Below are 21,519 nucleotides of genomic sequence, written 5' to 3' on the forward strand. Positions count from 1 at the left end.
TTACCTGTACATATTTCTGGAAATCGTCTGAATCCAATCGAAAATAGAGAACTCCATTTACTGATGTGTATATCCTTTACATATTTGTATCTGTTTTCTTTATAAAGTGAAGAACTGAAATCTTTTATCAACCGATATATTGTAAACAATGGCTCTGAAATATTGGACAATGCTAGGCTAGCGACAACTGATGATTCCAATACTGTTTTCAAGTACAATAACGCTCTTTTTTCTTGCTTTGGAAAACTGCAGTCTTTTAAGAAAGTCTCTTTGCCATTGTTTTAAACTTGCATCCAGTTTCCTTAGTTTTTCTGTTCACTCGGTTACACGTTCTATGTTTATTTCCAATAACCTGTAATCTATGTCAAACTTCATTTCTCTATGCAGAATTTTAAAAATAAAACAATCTTACGGTGTTATTGTCATTGTTTGTGAAAAATTGTTTTGCTAAATGCGTTGCTGCTTCCCTGCTCTCAGAGTCATCATTTTCCACAAATAAGATTACTTCTCTATCCGAGTCTCCGCAAGCTGAAATTAGAATTAAAATCAAAAGACAGAATGCACTGTATTTAGGTCATACAAAATATGTATTTTTGTAATCTTGACTTAACAGTTTTCCCCTCAGTCTGCTTAAATATCAACATCATAACAAAGACTCTGAGCAAGTTACACATACACTTGAAATAAATAATTTGCTGGTTTTTTTTCCGATACTGTGTACGACGATTTTGAGAACAGAAGAGTCAGAGGTATTCTTTTTACAATTAGTATTAATATCTAAGCAACAATTTATCGATTGATACCCAATGTTTAAATGAAGCATAAAATCAAAGACCTTCAATATCTTATTTAACTCTGATATTAACTCGTCAACAGAAGATTTCATGAAACAGAAATAAAAGTAAACCAAAACGTAAAATGTCACATTTGATATGCATATAGTGAACAATAATACGTATTGAGATCGCATATTCTATTATCTTTCTGAATGCATTTGAAATTAACACAGATTCACGAAAAACTGGGTCAGTTGTTACACCCGGCTAGACAATTCATTACAAACTTCATTTTTTGTACTTCTGACTAATTTTTGCTAAATTTGACCCTTATAACAAGCTTCGAATTTTTCTATTTCTTGTTTCAATAGATCCAAGTGTTTTAACGCGTACTTTCTAAAAATACCTTGTCAACATTATAAAACATGCATGCACATGATGTATGTAGTTGTGTGTAGTAAATCGTACGATATGTCCTGACTTAATTATTAAATAAGTTGTTGCCCTCTGCATATATATCAACACAATAAAAACAAGCCAATCGATTTGTTTTAATCATTTCATATTGTAGACTGAAAATTTAGGTTTATTTTGTCTCTCTTTTCGCAAATATAATGAATCTTTTAACAATCTCTGAAAAGGGTAGGCAATAAAGCGCCTGCTGATTAATGAAAACGAACTTATGCCATATTTTAAGATAGAGCAGCAAATTAATGTTTAAAGAGTTAAGATAGTCATGAAAGAAGTATTTGCTTGAGTTGTTGAGTTATTGGTCGGAAAAATGTTATGATATTAAAAGTCATTGTGACTTTTACCTTCAACCTTTGACTCCATAATCAATTGGGGGCATTTTAATTTTTTAAGAAACTTTTGGCTTTAAGGCCAAAAGGGGGCCCAAAAGGTTTTCGAGTTTTTTTTTTAAATAAAGTTTTTTTCATACAAGAAAGAATGCCTTGAACCCTTTTATCCTATGACTCCTCCCAATTGGGTTTAAAGAATATCCAAACAATTCACCGTTTAAAAATTTTAGGGGGGGAATTTTCAAAAGGGTTTTGAGTTTTTTCGATCTAACCGTATTTATAGACTAGGTGAATGTGACCTCGACATTTGATCAATTGAAATAAAATTATAATTTATTCTGACTTCAAAGATCCATGTACCTTAGAAGTTTGAGGTAAATGGATTCAAAGGCTGTTGTTCTATTGTCGGTAAAATGTTTTGTTGTAAAATATCCAGATTACCTTTGACCAGTAAACCCGTAACCCAAAAATCAATACGGATCATATGCTTGCCAAGATCATAGTATTTCTTTAACTTCCAAAGACCATCTATTTATAGGTTATACCATTAACATAACAATAAAAAAAAACATCTAATTAAAAATTATGATAAATCTTCAGTAATTTCACATTTTTTTTTAATTTTTCAAAGAAAATCATCTTAGCTCACTATAGGCAATCGGATTTACAGTGTAATGTCGGATATGCTATGTTTGCTTTCAAAACTTATTATGTATGTATAAATCTGGAGATGTGTGAACTCATCAAATGTCAAAATCTTAGATTGGTAATACCATAGCATCAAACAATTAGATCATTTTAGAGATATCCATTGGTACTTTATCAAACATGGCATTTAGTGAATATAGCGGTTTGTCTGACTGCTTTGATGACGCTTTCTGTGCAGTGGTATTTCTCACTTAATTGGAAAAGAGCCTAAGCTTCTTCAATTTGGGTAAAAAATATTGATAAAATTGTAAAATTGGTAACTATATTATTTTAGAGAAAATTTCGATTGGGAAGAGGCCTTTTACATACATCTGTTGGATAAAGTGCAAAATCACTGCTGTGTAAGATAAAACGTTCCATTTTAAGTCAAAGAAACCCTAAATTATGTAAATGGTTTAATAATATTCAATCTGTAAGTATTATAGAATCAAGTACTTAAAGCACTTTACGATGTAATTTCTATATTTAACTCTAATTATTACTGAAGGAAAACACTAATTGACAGTATGTTTTTTTCGATCATTTCACGTAGCTTAAAGTTATGGGGCTTCGATATATTTCTGCGGTCCCGATTTTTCAGTCATAACTAAAGGATCTGATTGGATTAGGACGTTGATATGTTGGCTGATTGGTGCCATTCGTGTTTTTGCCCCGCGACCCCGCCAAGCAAAAAGTCTAAAACTAGCAAGTTAAAAATGCGGTCGAAAACATGCTTATAAGTTCGGACGCGGGGCGGAGTTAACAAAATAAAACTTCGCCCCGCGGGGCGCGGAGCAAGATTTCAGAATTTAATATTATATTAAATAAATAAAACTGTGTCCAGTGATCTCGCTATTAGCGTGTTTTCGCTCTGCATCCCAACCATTTGAACTTATCAATCACGACTTTTCGCGTGGCGGGGTCGCGGGGCGAAGTTTCTTTATATAATTATTGAAAAAAAAAAACAGAAACATTTTTACTAACACTTATCCGTAGATATAGAGGTGGAATACCAACGTTAATAAAAAATGTCTGGAATTTTTAAATGATATAATTTGCCTGTATAACTTAACTACTTGTTTCAACATTGTTTTCAATTTAAGAAGACAAAGTACTTAGATCCCAACAAAATAAATTAAATTGTCACATAAACCACAACGTAGGAGATTAATAAAGCCATGTAGTTTTCAAAACGATGTAACTCTTGTGTAATAACAATTCTATGTGACGCCCTTTGCGTTGAATGTAAACATAGAGTTAGTGAGCGTTCAATTATAGGCGTGTCCATGCCAAATTACAAATTTTAACTACAAACCAATCTTATTTTGGTTATGTGATAAATATAATATCAAATTCGTGGAGATTAAATAGGAAATTTATGGAACTCCTTGAATAAAAAGTTATATCTCGCCAGGGGTCGCATATGAAGTTTTATTTAAAAAGTTCAAAAAATTTTATTTTAAATCTACCTCTTTAAATTTGTGTATTTTTTTATTATCATGAAAAAAATTTAAAATTTAAATAAATTTTTCTACATTATATGCCCACTAAAAAAAAAATATACAACTAATGAAAAAGTCTTAACAAATTTAAACGATATCATTGCCAAACATGAAATTAATGTGTTTTTTTTCAGCAGGTATGACAATGGTCTAATGTGTAGGTGAACAATTGCATGGCAAAGGGCTAATCTGTTGGCATGATAAATGTCAGATATATAAATTGGATATTATGTAGTTATGACAATGGAATAATATGTAGTTATGACAATGAGATAATCTGTAGATATGACAATGGGATAAACCGAAGATATGACTATGTGCTTACCTGTAGATATGACAATGGGATAATCTGTATATATGTCAATGGGATAAACTGTAGATATGACAATGGGATAATCTGTATATATGTCAATGGGATAAACTGTAGGTATAACAATGAAATAATATGTAGATAAGGCAAGGAGATAATCTGTAGATATGACAATGGGATAATCTTTAGATATGACAATGGGATAATCTGTAGATATTTACAATGGAATAATCTGTAGATATTTACAATGGAATAATCTGTAGATATGGCAATGAGATAATCTGTAGAAATGACAATGGAATTGGTAGGGTGACAATCAAGCCATTCAGAAACTTGAACCCGGACCCATTTTTTAACAAGGGGTGTCATATACCAAAATGTTCCAATATTCGTAGTTTACAAAACTGCCGGCATAAATTGGCATTAATGGTAGCGAACAGAAAAATCCAAAAATATGGAAATAGCAACTTAATTACTTTTACTTGATTTTAATCAGTTAAAACAGCTGAGTTTGTTCTTTTCATACATTTGTGTACCAAAAACATGTCACACATACAAAATTTGTATATATTTTAATGTAAAAATATCTTTAAAAAGACACAGGCTGAAAATTGTGGCGAAAAATAATAAAAATTGCTAATATTTTAAGATGTCCGAACATATTTCCATGTAATAATGCAATTTACAAATTAGTTGATTTACCATGGTTTATATTACAGGAAACCATCCTCTCCCTAAGAAATGTGCTATTTATTTTATTTGTATCATAGTTTGGGGACCTTTCTGTTGAAAAAGTGTCAGAGTTAAATCGTATACATATACATGCACAGTGCAGTAACTGGAGTGCAGGTATCAGTTACCCGCACTCCAGATCATGCCCGTTGATTGGCTCATTTTTGTTGGGGTTTACATATTGTGACGGCAGAGAAAGGGAAAGCGGCAGAAATATCATATTCAGATGCTCGATCATTGGTTACTTTTTCCCGGGGTTTAAAATTGTGACAACAGGGAACGTGTTTTTATGTTTGACTATGATACAAAAGAGAAAGAACACCAAAACACTCGGCAATCTGATTTATACTCGGGGGCTACGCCCCCTCGTACAAATCAGATAGCCTCGTATTTCGGTGCTCTTTCTATTACATAATTGTATTTTTTGAGAAAATGTGTATATTTTAAAGTGGGTGGGGTAAATAAAAATTTAATCAAAATCTCACATTTATTGTAAGAAACATAACTTTTATTTATTTAAATTGTTAGTAATAGAAAGAGCACCGAAACACGAGGCTATCTGATTTGTACGAGGGGGCGTAGCCCCCGAGTATTAATCAGATTGCCGAGTGTTTTGGTGTTCTTTCTCTTTTGTATCATAGTCAAACATAAAAACACGTTCCCTGTTGTCACAATATGAAACCCCGGCAAAAATGAACAAATGAACGAACATCTGAATATGACATTTTTGTCGCTTTCCCTTTCTCTGCCGTCACAATATGTAAACCCCAGTAAAAATGAGCCAATCAATGGGCATGCTCTGGAGTGCGGGTAACTAATACCCGCACTCCAGTTAACGCACTGTGCATGTATATGTATACGATTTAACCCTGACACATTTTCAACAGAAAGGTCTCCAAACTATGATACAAGTATTTTATATAAACTACTTGAAAGACTTAAATCTATAATTTATAACAAAGTTCAGTAACTTTTAGATAGAGTTTTCAAGATTGTCAATAGTTTTATAGGAAATTAAGCACTATAAGTTGAAAAATAGTGTTTAAATTCAACCTTATAAGTTTATGCTTAAATAATTTACTTGCATTTTTCTTTCGTTTATCTAGGTTTAAAAAATCATTTAATGAATTTCTTGTATGTTCCATATGTAAATATGAAAACTTATTCAAACGTGTAGTACTACGCTTTCTTTGGTGATTTCCTACATATATTTCCCGATCTTTCATGTAACTCATTTTGATATAATTTCAGGTAAGAGTAAAAACCAAATAATAAATATAATTAATATAATCACTTTTCACCAAAGTTTTTGAATTTGAATACAATAAAGGCACATTTCATTAAAGTAAATTTCCTGAAATAGGTGAAAAGTGGGTCATTGTAGACTAGCACACCATGTTATTATCTGTAACTTTTGGTGTTTGGTGATTTCATCTTAAAATTGGAAATAATGGGACAGGAAAAGGCACGATCAAAAACTAAATTTGATAAAGATCCAAGTTTGTTATGCGATATCGTTAATATCTAAGGTCTTAGTGATATGGAATAGATTGCTTTATTTAAAATGGGATTTAATAATAAAAAAACCCCACTAGTTATTGTCGTCTTTAATGCCATCAAACTGTCAAAAATCTACAATATTAATTTTGGATTGTGTGTTTATCAATAAAATTTTAATTTTAAGATGTTTTGCTTTACTAATAAAGAAACAAAACCAACAAACCTGCAATTCACATGAATGTATAGAAAAGTTTGACTGAGCAGTTGCGGTATTTGGGTTAAACGGTTAGACTTAATATGAAGGTCTTGAACTTCCATGTTTCAAAGCACTGTTTTTAATAATTTAATAAGCATAATGAAATGGAAAACCCCACAATGTGATTAACTGACAATAAACAATGTTGGTAGTAATGAACTAGGTGGTGTCACTAACTAAATCAGGTACAAAGGGTTTTATGCAAAAATATACGCCGTCAACATTAGCCAAGTGGTTTCTATGAAGGTCCCGTTTGAAGAAAACGCGAAAACCTTGAAAAATAATAGAAAAAAAGTTTAATAACCTAAAGAGAGAAATAACTTATTTATGAAGCAAAAGGGACATTACGCCAATGCACAGGATACATATATAAAGATAGAAGAGAGATTGAAAGAGAGCCAAATATCCAGTTTTATGTCAACAGTCCAAAACCGTGTGACCAATGTATAGGTAGTAATCTGGAAATTGTCGTTAAAATGTACTTAGAAATTAAATTTGCTATCTGGTTAACTGAATTCATTGTTTGGACCCAATTGACATCTATGTGTCTATATGTATATCTGAAAAGCAGGAATGAGAAAATAGCTCATATTTTATAGTTATCATATTTTATAAAATTAATTAGCAGACATAAAAAAATTCAGTAAAACATTTGCTTTTCAAGATCATTGACGTGAGAATTACAGCCTGGCTATCTTATGGAATTCAACAATGATTATAATTACAGTAAAACAGATACATGTTTTAGATTACTGTTTTTTTTTATATTTTATTTTCGCTATAACCGAGCTATTTTCTAAACTTCTCATATTATATAATTAGAAATAAGCAGACATCATATGTTTGAGCCGCTTTCTAATAGGTAATGCCATTTTTATGAACAAAGCACCTAGACAGCACATGTCACTTCATAAAAAATGCCTCGAGTCTTATATGATACCTACAGATTGGAATGTTTCAATTTTACCTACAATTAAAAGCAATATTGAATTGTAATAACACCAATTATAAGCGTCGAGAATTAGCCTTTAGTTTAGGTAGGTTGTCATTCTTAACACTTTCCAGGGAATATTGTTATTGTGGATTCAATAAATACATTTAAAATGCCTTAGCAGCCTTATACAGTTTTTCATTTCTTTCATTATAATTTGTTGTTTTACTTACTATTTTGTTTGTAAAGACCAGTATATTGCACAGATTCGGCGTAACTACTTATGTATGGCGACTGTTTAAATTGAGTAATGAGGATACATTGCAATTTAATGTAAAATTAAACTTTAATCCATCTGTAATCAAGAATATTGTATGTTCAGTTTTTTTGTCGAATCGTATAAAAAATTAAAGATATTTTGTCAGTCGGTAGCATTGCAGTACTGTTGCCAAGGATACGCAGCAACGCTATATTCGAAAACAGGCTTTGATGGTCAACTTTGATGTCATGTTGTAAAAAATGGCTGAAACTATTGGAATATAACAGAATCTTATTTGAGATATTGTCAACTTTTCATGATAATTTTGAAGACACTTCTCCAAACGTTTGTAACGTGTCGTGTTTTATCTTACATTAAGTTATTGAAAGTATGAGGTTTTTAAAAGTTTACACTTGACATATAAATTAAAAATATAAATGTAGTAGTCTACATATGAACATTTTTTTATATAAAATTTTTAATCTGTGAAAACGATAATGATTCATTTATATTTTAGAAGACAAGATACTAAAATTTACCGAAATTCAAGAATAGTAAGTAATTTTTAATTAGCGTTATTTTTGTGTTTACGTAAATTTAATTTGACCACTTTCTACATTGAAAGTGAACTGCATTGGATCTCTGAATTGTGAATTTAAAAAATTAAAATTGGTTGTTACTATTCAACTGCGCAAAATCAATTTACGGTGTTTATAGCGTATTTAAGATTTTAAGTGTTAAATCCCACCATATTTTACTATGCTTTGAATTCCTATTTTGACCACGAAAAACTTTTGTAACTTACGTAAAGATCTGGGATGCGTTTCACTAACGTACTTAAGTTATCGTTACTCGAGTTTGAACGTAACTATTTGCGTAAGCAGAACTTACATATTTGCATTTCATTAAACTTTATTAGCTACGCATTTGCGTAAGTTTAAAAGTAAAGTTACGCTCACATATTACTGGTGTAAATTACACGTTTTGTTTAGTAAAACGTAACTAACGTAAATTTACGTTCTGCGTAAGTCCAATTATACGTAAAAAATACGCAAAACTTACGAAATGTCAGTGAAACGCTCGTCATAAAAGTATTTGATTCGATGACGCAAAAAATAACGATATCAGCTTGTTATTTATGTCATATCTAAATCCTTTAATTTTACAACATTGTAAACAGTAAATACATTATTCCCAACCCACTCACATGCACATGGTAAATTGTACAATCACTGTAGGAAACATCATAAGAAATGCCACAATCTTTTTGATGAAGTTGTATGTTTACTGGTAGGATATACAAAAAGTACACAAGTGTTCATGTTTATGTTAAAAGTCAGTAAAAAAAGTGCAAATAGATTATCTAACGGAGGACAGGATGCTCCACAATCGAAAAAGTTGTCACAAGGTTGTTTCGTTGAGTGTACTATTGCTTACCTATATGAATACACAAAATTGTCCAAAATGTACAAAGACTTGTTATTTAGATGTTTGATCGAGTAAATCACTGATTGATTATTGTGAATGTCAATCACGTTAGAAAGTCACAGAGAACAAGTGTGTGAAGTTTCAATCTATTCCCTTAAGTAGTTTTGGAGATACCAGCTCACACGCAAAAAACTTAAACAAGCATTTAGCATTTCCAAGACGAAAAGGGGGCATAAATATGCAAAAAAGCAAATCAGAGTTATGGGACTTGTGCTAATCATGTTAGATTATCACACAAAAGAGAACAAGTGTATGAAATTTCAATCCATTCACTTCAGAGTTTATGGAGATACCAGCTTCCACGTAAAATCTAACCACATGGGACGCCGAGTCTGCATTAGCTCGAATATTCTGCGAATTGCCGAGCTAAAATATAGGTGTTTTCTTTAATTCAAACAATTTTCTCTTCAAAATGTTTGCCTATTCTATTCCAAAATTACTTTATTCTTTACAAAAATAATAAAGCTAATAAAGCTGTTTACTAAAATAGTTTAATATAAAGTTATTTAAATGACAAATTTGTTATTTTACCCAACCCACTCCGTAATACACATTGTTCTCAAAAATTACTATATAATGAAGACACTCAGTGGCATTTTTCTGATATAAGAAGTTTGTTTCCTGTTATATAAGACATAATAAAACAATTTATATTTTGTATATGTGAACTGCACGAAAAACATGGGAAAATGAACAGGAAATCTTTAAATATGATCATTTTTGTACTTTTTTTGTCACATGTTATCTGCTTTTTACCATAAATAACAATTTTACATAAAAAGTAGGTAATACAACTTAATTCCTGACATTAATTTGCTACAAAATACAATAAAAGGACAAAAGCATCTGATTTAACTGTTAAAAGTTAAGCAATAGTGACTAAGTGGTACTTTCATAATTTTGGCGGCCATCTTGGACGCCATCTTAGATTTCTCTGTTCGCCACCATTTATGCCAATTTATGCGGGCAGATTTGGAAACTATAAACATTTGGGAAAATTTTGGTATATGACATGTCTTGTTAAAAATGGATCCGGGTAGCCCCTTTAAATAGGCCAGTTTTTTCGTAATCGTCACCCTACCAAATAATCTGTTGATATTACAATGGGATAATCTGTATATATGACATTGAGATAATCTCTATATATGACAATAAGAAAATCTGTAGAGATGACAATGAGAAAATATGTATGTATGACAATGGGATAATCTGTAAATATAACAATGGGATAATCTGTAGATATGACAATGGGATAATCTTTAGATATGACAATGGATTAATCTATATATGTGACAATGGCATAGTCTGTATGTATGACACTGGGATAATATGTAGGTATGACAATGGGATAATCTTTATATATGGCAATGGGATAATCTGAATTTATGGCAATGGGATAATTTGTAGATATGACAACGGGATAATCTGTAAATATGACAATGGGATAATCTGTAGATATGACAATGGGATAATCTGTAGATATGACAATGGGATAATCTGTAGATATGACAATGGGATAATCTTTAGATATGACAATGGATTAATCTATATATGTGACAATGGCATAGTCTGTATGTATGACACTGGGATAATCAGTAGATATGACAATGGGATAATCTGTAGATATGACAATGGGATAATCTGAATTTATGGCAATGGGATAATTTGTAGATATGACAACGGGATAATCTGTAAATATGACAATGGGATAATCTGTAGATATGACAATGGGATAATCTGTAGATATGACAATGGAATAATCTGTAGATATGACAATGGGATAATATGTAGGTTTGACAATTGGATAATCTGTATGTATGACAATGGACTAATCTGTAGGTATGGCAATGGACTAAAATGTAGGTATGGCAATGGACTATTTACATGTTTAGTGCAACATTTACTGGAGCTGATTATGTTGTATTCAACATCCGGGCAGTCTCTGTAAGCGACATTCATACTGATATAATGTAAAACTAATCTGTATATAATTGTCCGTTTATAACCATAACAATCCACGACTAGAATACTGTTAAACTGACATTCATTAAAAAGAAAAAAAATCAAAAAAACGAGTTTAACAAATTAAAGATTTGAATAACTTACTACAGTCTTGTTCATCTTCCCCTCCAGGACATTCATGATGTCCGTCACAAAGAAATCGTTGTTCAATACAATAACTTCCTGGACATTTGACTGTATTTTCCGGACAAGTGAAATTTTCTGAAAATCAAATGCTTTTTCAATGATTCGGACACTATTGAGCAATTAATTGTGAATTATTAAAATTTATATCATATCCTTCAGTGGTAAAAGACTGAGAAGTATTTTAGGTGTCACTCTGTTCTACGTTCTTCAAGTAGAATAAAACAATAAAGAATTCGAGACATAAGGCATGTAGCATGCATAGCTGTACCAGTACTTACGGTTTAGTACTTAAGTATCAGTACTTGCCAAGATTGCAGTACCATTAAGTACCAGCACTAGATTTTTGCTCGGTACTGCAGTTTTAAGGAAGTTTAAAAATCACTAGCAGCACTTTAATATATTCATCATATTTTGAATAAATACATTCACACTATCAAACAAAATAACATATTATGTATATTTACATATTGTAGTTATACATTTTTTTTAAACAAGTATTTTCATTTCACATGTGTGCACTTCAAATAAAAAAGGCATATTTTACAACTTTAATGGTTTAACATACTTTTCCCACATCATATATTCCTGCCATATCTTATTGTTTTAAAACCAGCCAACTGTAAAGCAATACAATCCTCTTTCATTTAAAACACAACAGTCTTTTGTTGCCTTTCACACTTTCTCACCTCTGTACAGTTTATTACAAAGTAAATAACAACTTGTATAGTAATAACAATATCACTTGAACTGGGATTTTTTAGAATAGAAGCAACAATAAGTGTTAATCTTGCTCTTTCTTTAATAGTAAACTCAAACAGAAAAAAGTGATGGCATTTTTTATAATACCACATTTTAAGACAGTAATGCAGTATCAGTACCAGTACTTGCAAAATCACTGCAGTACGTACAGAAGTACCAGTACAAGTAATGCAATCTTGTAGCATGTATGTTCATTGTTTAAATAGTTATAGCCTCTTATGTTTTACAGTATCATATAGTTTATTTCAAATGAATAATTCATTAATATTCTTGGTTTGAATCAAAACATAATCGTTGTTCAATTTTCATTATTAGATTAAGGAAAAAGAGATTAGAACTTAATAAATATTATCCATTTACAAGCGTTTTTTTTTTTTATTTCCAGCAAATAATAATCTGACATCATCAACACAAAGTTGAAAATTTATTGAAATATTATGGTGTTTATTATGAACATCATTACATGGAATATAAAATTAAAAACGAAACAACATTAAAACAGATGCAAAAACACAGATTTGTTTCTTGTAAGCATTGACAGCTATACCGTAAAACCGATAAAACCGATCAATATGTTTTCTTTCAATAGAGATTAAATATCTCGTTAAATTGAGTTTGATTTACTTATACACCAATTGTGTAATTTGTTTTGCGTCCTTTTCCATTCATTTTTTAAAAGCAACTTTTCTTTAATCCACCATACTCCCAGATGTTAGAATGAAAAATATAGTATCAGTTATGTTAAAGTGAAATTATATCGTTACTGACCACTTAATTCAAGAAGGAACGTTTACGTATAAGAAGATCATTAGCATTTGCATGGTCGTGGTGCTAGGTAGTCTCGGTCATCTGGAACAGGTGTCTAGTTGTCACACCTTAAAGCGATTTTATTTAGAAGTTGTAGGTTCGGACCAGGGCTGGTCTGGCTATGGAATGGACTATTTTACGGATGATACTTCATAAAGGCGTACTCTGGCAGATATCAATGTTGAATTTAAATTGAAACAAGATGAGTAAATTTTCTAATGATTTCATTTAGTGTTTTTTGATATTATAATAGTTTCCAACAGTCCAAGGTAAGAATTGCTTTGTTTCATGTAAAATTGTGTTAACACATATTAAAAAATTGTAATATGAAGTATGTATTAAGTATAGAGATTTTGAAGATAATTAATTGTCACACAAGTGATGGAAAAATACCGGGTTCCGGAACGCCTGGAATCAGAGATAGTTGATGTGAATGCTGGTTTATCTCTGATCATTTTCAACCTATCTTTAAATCAATTTAATTTCATGTTGTAATAAAATCATTTATATTACACCTCATAAAATGTAACCAATGAACTGTCAGCACCATGTGATATTATAATATCAATCTTTCTTTTATCTAATTTTATCAACTGAATCTCATTTAAATTTCTTAATTTCAAGAGTCGAAACAGACTGTATTAAATCTAAATGCATATCATACTCATGTAGCCTCGTTTAAATCTTAGAGTTCAAAACATACTCTTCATCTAGCAAAGATATCATTTTAGAGTGAAAACAAATCATATAAAATCCTTATTGCAGTTGAAGAAACAAAAATTTGTTAAAATGTTAAAAAATGATGGTATGAAATAATAATGTATTATATATTGTAGAGATCAATATTGTTTCAATTGGACTTGTACTGCAAAACCTATATCAGACTCGGCTAGTGCCCGTCCAATATAATTTTCAAAGCTGTGTACTCGTCCAATAGAACTTAATAATGTATAACAATCATATATTATATATGATACGATCCCGGATGTGGATATTTTTATCATACTGTTGCGTTATACTATAAATAGCCTAGATGAAAGATTTCCTAGTATGTTTTTCTAAATTGTATATTTTTTCAAAGCAAAAATATTTAAATATGCATGCTTTTAAGGAAAACGACCTATAAAGAATCATAAAAGTGAGAAAAAAAATAGGACAGTTATATGCCTTAAAGTTTTTTTATTTATGCATTCAAAATCTAAACAAAATTTTCCTTGTGGTTTATGAGTAATGTACATTAATTTGAACTTAAACTTTGCAATTAGAAAGGGCTCTTTTTTGAAATAAGGAAACTTTAACTAATCTATAATATAAACATTAAGAAATATGTTTTACTATTGCTTATTGTTAAGAAATAATGAATACCATTTAGATAAAAATGACATGAGCAAAATGATTGCATCATTGTAGAAAAATAATACACATCCTTAACCCACTTTAAGCATTTTATTTGACTAATTCCATATGTAAAAAGCCTAATTCAAAATATCCTTAAAATTTACCACAATGAGGGAGTAATTTAAAAATTTGCCTTGATCTTCAAACGTTTAATGGTTGATCTTGTAAAATATAAAATACTTTCACCGTGTAGTTGTTATTTTAGTAGACTTTGAAAATACCTGGTATCTCATTTGTTATTATATTGGGCATTACTTAGCAAATAAATACCTACAATAATCATATAATAAAATTCAAACACTTTTACTTTCCATAAGGAATCTGAGAGATACATAATGTTAAAAAGAAATAGAAAGAACTAAGTGCCATTTATGAGGCTTGAAAACCTCAATTTCAATGCAGTTGACAGTGATTATAGCCTATTTGAATACTTTTCAAAGTGGAGATTTTGCATAAGGGGTGGTCGACCTTAAGCGATATTTCGATTTCCTTCAACTGTTCTTCTCTTTTAAACAGCGATTTTGAAATATGAGTAAACTTCTATGATCTCCTGGTGGCATGTTTCTGTAAACTAGTAAAACAATTACCATACTGACAGACTGTAGGAAAATGTACTGGCTGTAAAACTGTTCATTTGCTTACTATCCTTCCTACTTTTTTATTGTGAAGCGCTTATATATATTTAATTTAGGTTCAGTATTTACAAGTAAGGTAATTATCTTTAAAAGAAAGAAGTAACAACACAGCTATGTACAATATATCGAGAGAAGGGCTGAAATGACTACACCTGTTTTGATCTGCGCAGTTGTGAAAGTAACAGCAAAATTATAAAAAAAGTTTTTTTTCTTTATTTTCAAATGGAAAAAAGAAGAACGATTATAGATTACAAACATGTATATGTTGAATTTTCTAAGCGGGTCTTGTAATCTGGCGAAGTTAAGGTTTATGGAGAAGAAAAATGCAAAATTGTCTGCAAGATGGTGTATGCACAAAAAAATCCTACAGTTTTTGTATCTTTTATCATTTCAACATGTGCATGCAAATATGTGGTTCGCATACTAATGCATTCATGAGTCACTAAGCACTAAGGAAAGTTTTTCTGTTTTTTTTTTTTTTTTGTTGTTTTTTTTTTGGACAAACATTCTTCGTTATGATATAGTTTTATCATCATTCTTTTACAATTTGGATACAATAAAACATAGCTGATTAGCCTTGATAATTTTCTTGTCTAATAAAAGGAATGTGTTCAAATTGATATAATATTACTTGTCAAATAGTAAGAAATAATCGATAAATCTGCTGGAAAACATTTAATATATTTTACATGTATAGTAACACAAAATAAACTAATAACTTAGATAAGTTTGTTCTTTACCGCAATGTTGTAAATGATCTCCAGATCTGCATCCAGTCATGTAACCGCTGACATCTACGGCATATATACACATCATCGACATTGGTATGGCTTTGTCGTCTCTTTTACAATGAAAGAACTCACCATATTCGGTCACATTGTATTCTTTAAAAAAATATTCTTAACAGATTATAAACATGAATTTTAAAAACAACATAATATAGAAACAATTGTGACACAGATGTTTAAAGAATTTTATTTGCATATTATAAAAAATAAAATACGATACTTCAGAAAGTTTGTTTGTTAACAATTGAACAAAATATAATCTAATAATCGAATGAATTCTGGTCATTGATGATACAGCTTTTTGTAGGCTTGTAATAATGTTTGCATTTTATTCTGGAACAAAATATATTAAGTTATGGAATGTCTTTAATTGAATAAGAATTATAAATTATAAGTCTGTAAAACATGCTTCTATTTTTAGCTTCCATACCGTATGTGCAATAAAAAGTATCTGTTTGCGTCATTAAGGGTATTGTCTCGAAATGACGCGAGCGCAATTGCTTGTTAAGCACATAACTGTTATCATACCCTTGTGCTATATATATGTTTACGTTCCAGTCAATTTCAGTTCCATCGCATATTGTCCCCTTAACAAATCTATATAAGGAATTTTGATTGTTACAATATCATTCTAAATAAATCATACGTTTTATGTTGTGTTTTTGTTGGCCAAGAAATCTTTACATTGATTCTATGAACTTCATATAAACATTAGATGAATGTATACTGTCAGTCTTTGAAAGGAGGGACCAGATCAACTTGAAGAGTAATTGGGAATGTAAATCCCAAGAAATAGTTTTTATATAGATAAAGATTTTAATCGAATTACACTCATTAAATATGAAGTTCCAAAATTTCAATAAAATAAAACAATTACAGTTAACTATGAGCTTTGTATATCTTTAACTTTGTAACCATATTATTTTCAATATCAAAGAGACATATTTGTCAAATTTAAAGACTATAAAATGTATTTCTGTTTTGACAAAAACTGTTGATTCTATCAAATTAAGAGACGAAAACATTTTTATAATACACATATTTGATTTAATTTTAATAAAACAAAATTTTGGGTAAATTCTTTAAACACTTACCCGGATTTTTCTTCTGTGCAGTTACAAAACGGATATGCAAAGTTACCATTAAAATTGTCAACAACAGCTGCTTCACGGAATTTAAGTTGACAATACGTTTTTTCCTGAAACAAACATATTACTTTAATTCATATTTCAACTATTTCTTACATGTTTTTTTTTTATTTTCATCAATTCAGTTGTGATAGGAATAATATTTTATTAATGTAAGAATAAGCACGCAATGCGCATACCGAATTTTTATTACATCTTACAAATAGTTTTTGGAGAAAAAAAAAAGATAATCAAATATATAAAAACAACATCAATAGCCATTCTAAGAGGAAGTTTTATTGTTTATAAAAGATACCCCATGCCACATATAATGTACTGCTCATAAACAGTCCTTATTTATACACATATTGAATTCATAAAGCATATAAAAGTGAAGACATAATTGCTTTCAGGAGAGATAAAAGTAACAAAAAATGTGCTACTATTTGAACAAGAAGTCCATGGACCTTATTTGAACAAGAAGTCCATGGACCTTAAAGGTCACTTTGAATTGATACCAAAGCTTATGTGAATTAATTGTTTGTTTTCTTTTTCTTACGTAAATAACTTAAATAGATTTATCTAAAATCAGACATCACTTAAATATTTTAATTTCAATACATTGTCTTTATATGATATAATGTATAATATTATATTGTGCATCTATTATTCTGTCCAGAAACTATTTCACTAATTTTAGTTACAGTCATCATGACCTTGACCCCTGAAGGATTCAAATGCAATAACAAAATAGGTCTTTATATCGACCTGCTAAATGCCAAGTTTGATTACAATAATTAATGCTTAAAATCTAGTTACTGCACTTAAACTATTATTCTTTTTTCAGAAATGGTGACCTTGACCTTCAACGCAGGGGGTCTAAATGCACAACCAATTCAGGCCTTTATTTGAGCTTAATGAATACCAAGTTTGATTACAAAATCTCATTTTTGAATCTTGTAATAGTCCGGCAACAATTTTTCTATCCTCAAAAACGGTGACCTTGATCTTGATCCCTCGGAATACAATGCATACCACGAAGATCTACATATAAGATTGCTAAATACTAAAGTTGGTTACAATATCTCATTCCTAACAAAAGTCATTGTCCGGAAACCATTTTTCTATTATAAGTAACAGTGACCTTGACCTTATGCTCAGGGGAGCCAAAAAGCAATATCAACCGGGGTTTCTACATAAGGTTGCTTTACAGACGGTTTGATAACAATGTCACATTCCAAATTTTAGTTATCGTCCGGAAACCATGAAAGAGACCGATCTACCGACTAATGGACCTATAAAGCTGATTCCTATATTCCCCTTATGTTTTCTTTGTGGGGTAAAAAATATGCAAACGGCTTAACTGCCTTAATGTTAGGTAGTTATGAAAGAACACATTTTCTTTAAATATTTTTTTACAATATACACCCAAGCTAGCCCCATCCTGTGACCTGAACCAAGGGGCCATAGATTTCACAGTTTTGAAAGAGGAACTCATCCTCATACAACTATTTACTCATATTTAGAAGCAGATGAGAAGATTTTCAAAGAATTTACTACATAATCTTTAGAGACTCCAGTAACAAAACAACAAGAGCAAACAAAAAAATCAACAACAATAAACTTCAGAACCTCGAAACCCTGGGGCCGTGGAATTCACAATTTTTTAAAAAAAAATCTGTCTCATGATTAAATATGCATTTACTGTGTTTCCTAATTAACCAGGAGCAGAGAAGAAGAGTTTCTTTAATTTAATTTTAAAGAAGTAATTAACTTTCACTGTATGTTCAAGAGGGCCACCAGGATCCCTAACCCTGGGGTCATGAATTTCAAAGTTTTCTAGAAGTCTCAATCATGAATTTCAAAAGTTTTCTAGAAGGCTCAATGTGTATTACAATCATTTCAACAGTTTGACTGAATGATGCCCAGCAGTAATGAACACTTTTAAAGACTGCATATCTTTTATGATTTAAGCTCCAAACATCAGAGCCCAGATGACAGGACTCTTGAATTTCACATTTTTTGTTCCCCTTTATCCTAAATGCTTTATTCCAAAATTTGTTTAAATTAATTCAGTGGCTTCATAGAAGAATGTTAAAATGTTAACGCATAGCGCACGGCGACGGACAGAAACGGATAACAATAGGTAACATGAGTTTACTCGAGCTCAATCAAAATTTGTTTATATTTATATCAACACAACCTCATAATACAAACTCAATACAGGGATTAACAACACTATATTAGTGGCTCGTTCATTTGCCATATTTGCGTATCTAATTATTCTGTGTAAAACTAATACAGATATATTGCGGTAAATAATCTGTCAGATGCGAAAAAACTGAGGGTAGAACTTGCAGAAAAAAAGTTATAGAGCAAGTGTTTTGATGATATCTCCAATGAATGCAGTAAAAATGGAGAAGAATGATGTTATATTGGACAAACAAATTACAATCCAAGCTTGTCAAAATAGTAAACAAGTCTTTGTATGAGTATTTTGATTGTTTGCAGTAGGCCATGAGTTTATGTCAAACACGATATCAATTAATTCGATATTATTTATTGTGTGATTAGAGACTAAGATAGTGATTATAATTCTGGTGTATTGTCTGATACTTATTTTTATAACGTTGATATTTGGTATAAATAAAAGCAAACGATTGTACAAATATGTTCAGTTCCAAATGCATAGACGAGGATCAGACCTTAACAGTATTCAAATACTCAATGGTTACCTGCAAAATTGAATTGATTCGTCCCTGTTGAAAGTCATATCAATTATGCAATCGTCTTATTTCAAAACCACAGTTCCGGGGATAATATGGAGATCGATAGTTCATGCCAACTTCAACTTACCCGAATAAAACATGAATAACCCCTCCATAGAAAGCGCTTCATACTCCTCCAGTAATAATGAAGTAAAGAATACTTCCGTACAGATGTACCAACTGAAACAACTATTCTTCCCAATTCCTTTCCTATTGGTTGAAGGTGAAAACTCAAACCCAATCCTGAAAGAAGAAATTATATTTCTAAATATTATTTTGTACTCGGGTATGTTTTCTCCTTCGTTAAAACTGATGGATATATTTTACTAATTCCAACTACTAACCAGCCCAAGTAGTATGTTCCTGTCAGTTATGATATGCCAAACTCCTCTGTCTAACACATGCTCTGTTTCTCTATATCTAACTGACCTTTAAAACGTTAAATGTTAAATGCAATCAGTTGTTAAAGTTCATTTAGATAAAAATATTGTGCATACCACCTGCTTACTTCAGCTCATTATTTTTTACTTTTTGGAATCATTTTCGGCTACAAATATAACAAATCTTCTCAATAGGCTAGGAAAATTGTTTCTCTCATTAAAGGAAAGGAATAAATGAAGTCCGATACTACAATAATAGTTCAAAGGCAAGTGAAAAAGGTGGTTACTACGTTTCAAAGCATACTGAATGGTGCTATAAAAACAGTTTTTCTATTCTATATCGAAATGTTTTGAGGTTCATTTAGAACTTTTGTGTTATATTTAGTTTATAAGTAGATATATCACATATGTCAAAAAAGACATTTTTGAAAGAAATTTGATTTTAAGTGTTGAAAAGTGGTGACCCGTATTTAACTTCAGTTTGTATTATTTTCTTGCCCTTCGGGATCATTAATGCCAGCACTATTAAGTGTTCAGAATTGAGTACCGCTCAAGCCGGTGCTAAGACGGTTGAGGGATGTTGCACTTTTTCATTATCCCTCATGAACATACTCAATCAAACCGAGTCTGCAATTTTCATGTAATTTTGTTGTGATTATTGTTTCCGAGGGTAAAACTTTGTTTCCAGATTTTTATGCTTCACAACAATAAGTATCAAGTGCCGTTTGCAGCTATAAAAGGTTGCCCCGTACTTAAATTTAGTGTTGGTATATTGTCCTTGTCCTTCTGGATCATTGATGCCAGCACTATTAAGTGTTGAGAATTGAGTACTGCTCAAGCCGGTGCTAGGGGGCGTAAGGGATGTTACACTTTTTCATTATCCCTTATGTACAGACTCAATCAAATCGAGTCTACAATATTCATGAAATTATGTTGTTATTTATGCTTCCGAGGGGTCACTTTGTTTCAAGATTGAGATATAAATAATTGCTTAAAATTGTTTTGTACAAAAGTATATGATTTAAAACGACCAACTAAAATATCTTACTGTATATTTGACCAATTATTATAATAGCCGTTGGTTTATTTTTGCCAAAAACTTGATGAATGTGCATGCTTTTTATTTACTTGTTTTTTATATTCAGGACTAAAATTTACAAAATAAATTACGTCATTCCTAAGTAAATTATGTGTTGAATTCGAAATCATTTAAGATAACTTAATATAGTGTTCAACTTTGCTGATTTCAGTATTTCTATTTTTTTTCTTTTTAATTCATATTTTCGACTTTGAAAGACTTTACAATTATTTATAAACTACTGATATATTAAATAAAACGATATTTTAAGGAGAAAAAAAATGTGTGAAAGACCTTATGCCTCAACCCGTAGAGCTTCAGTAGGGCCTAGAGTTTGAGTCTTGGACAGACTCAATAGTTTAAAACACTGTGAAATTTGGCTACCAACAT

At 30.7% G+C, this 21,519-nt stretch overlaps 1 protein-coding gene across 1 annotated transcript; it reads right to left on the minus strand.

The window, feature by feature from the left end:
* Positions 1-326: 326 nt before the first annotated feature.
* Positions 327-19,898, minus strand: LOC132722995 (vitellogenin receptor-like). The gene is made up of 6 exons (XM_060707642.1): positions 19,760-19,898; positions 16,871-16,974; positions 16,207-16,373; positions 15,729-15,872; positions 11,348-11,464; positions 327-528 (listed from the first exon to the last, which is right to left on the minus strand). The coding sequence occupies exons 1-6, from the start codon at positions 19,799-19,801 to the stop codon at positions 392-394; spliced, it is 711 nt and encodes a 236-aa protein (XP_060563625.1). The 5' UTR covers positions 19,802-19,898; the 3' UTR covers positions 327-391.
* Positions 19,899-21,519: the final 1,621 nt, after the last annotated feature.

Source organism: Ruditapes philippinarum, unplaced genomic scaffold (assembly GCF_026571515.1).
Source record: "Ruditapes philippinarum isolate M1 unplaced genomic scaffold, ASM2657151v2 ctg4114_1_1_1_1, whole genome shotgun sequence".
Classification (NCBI taxonomy): Eukaryota; Metazoa; Mollusca; class Bivalvia; order Venerida; family Veneridae; genus Ruditapes; species Ruditapes philippinarum.

What these genes read in the sequence shown, in the direction of transcription:
- LOC132722995 (XM_060707642.1), bottom strand. Translation starts at nt 19,801, where the DNA reads ATGAAGCGCTTTCTATGGAGGGGTTATTCATGTTTTATTCGG. An exon ending in AGATCATTTACAACATTGCG is followed by an intron (nt 11,465 to 15,728) that starts GTAAAGAACAAA and finishes TTTGATTTTCAG; the next exon opens with AAAATTTCACTTGTCCGGAA. An exon ending in GGAAGATGAACAAGACTGTA is followed by an intron (nt 529 to 11,347) that starts GTAAGTTATTCA and finishes TTCTAATTTCAG; the next exon opens with CTTGCGGAGACTCGGATAGA.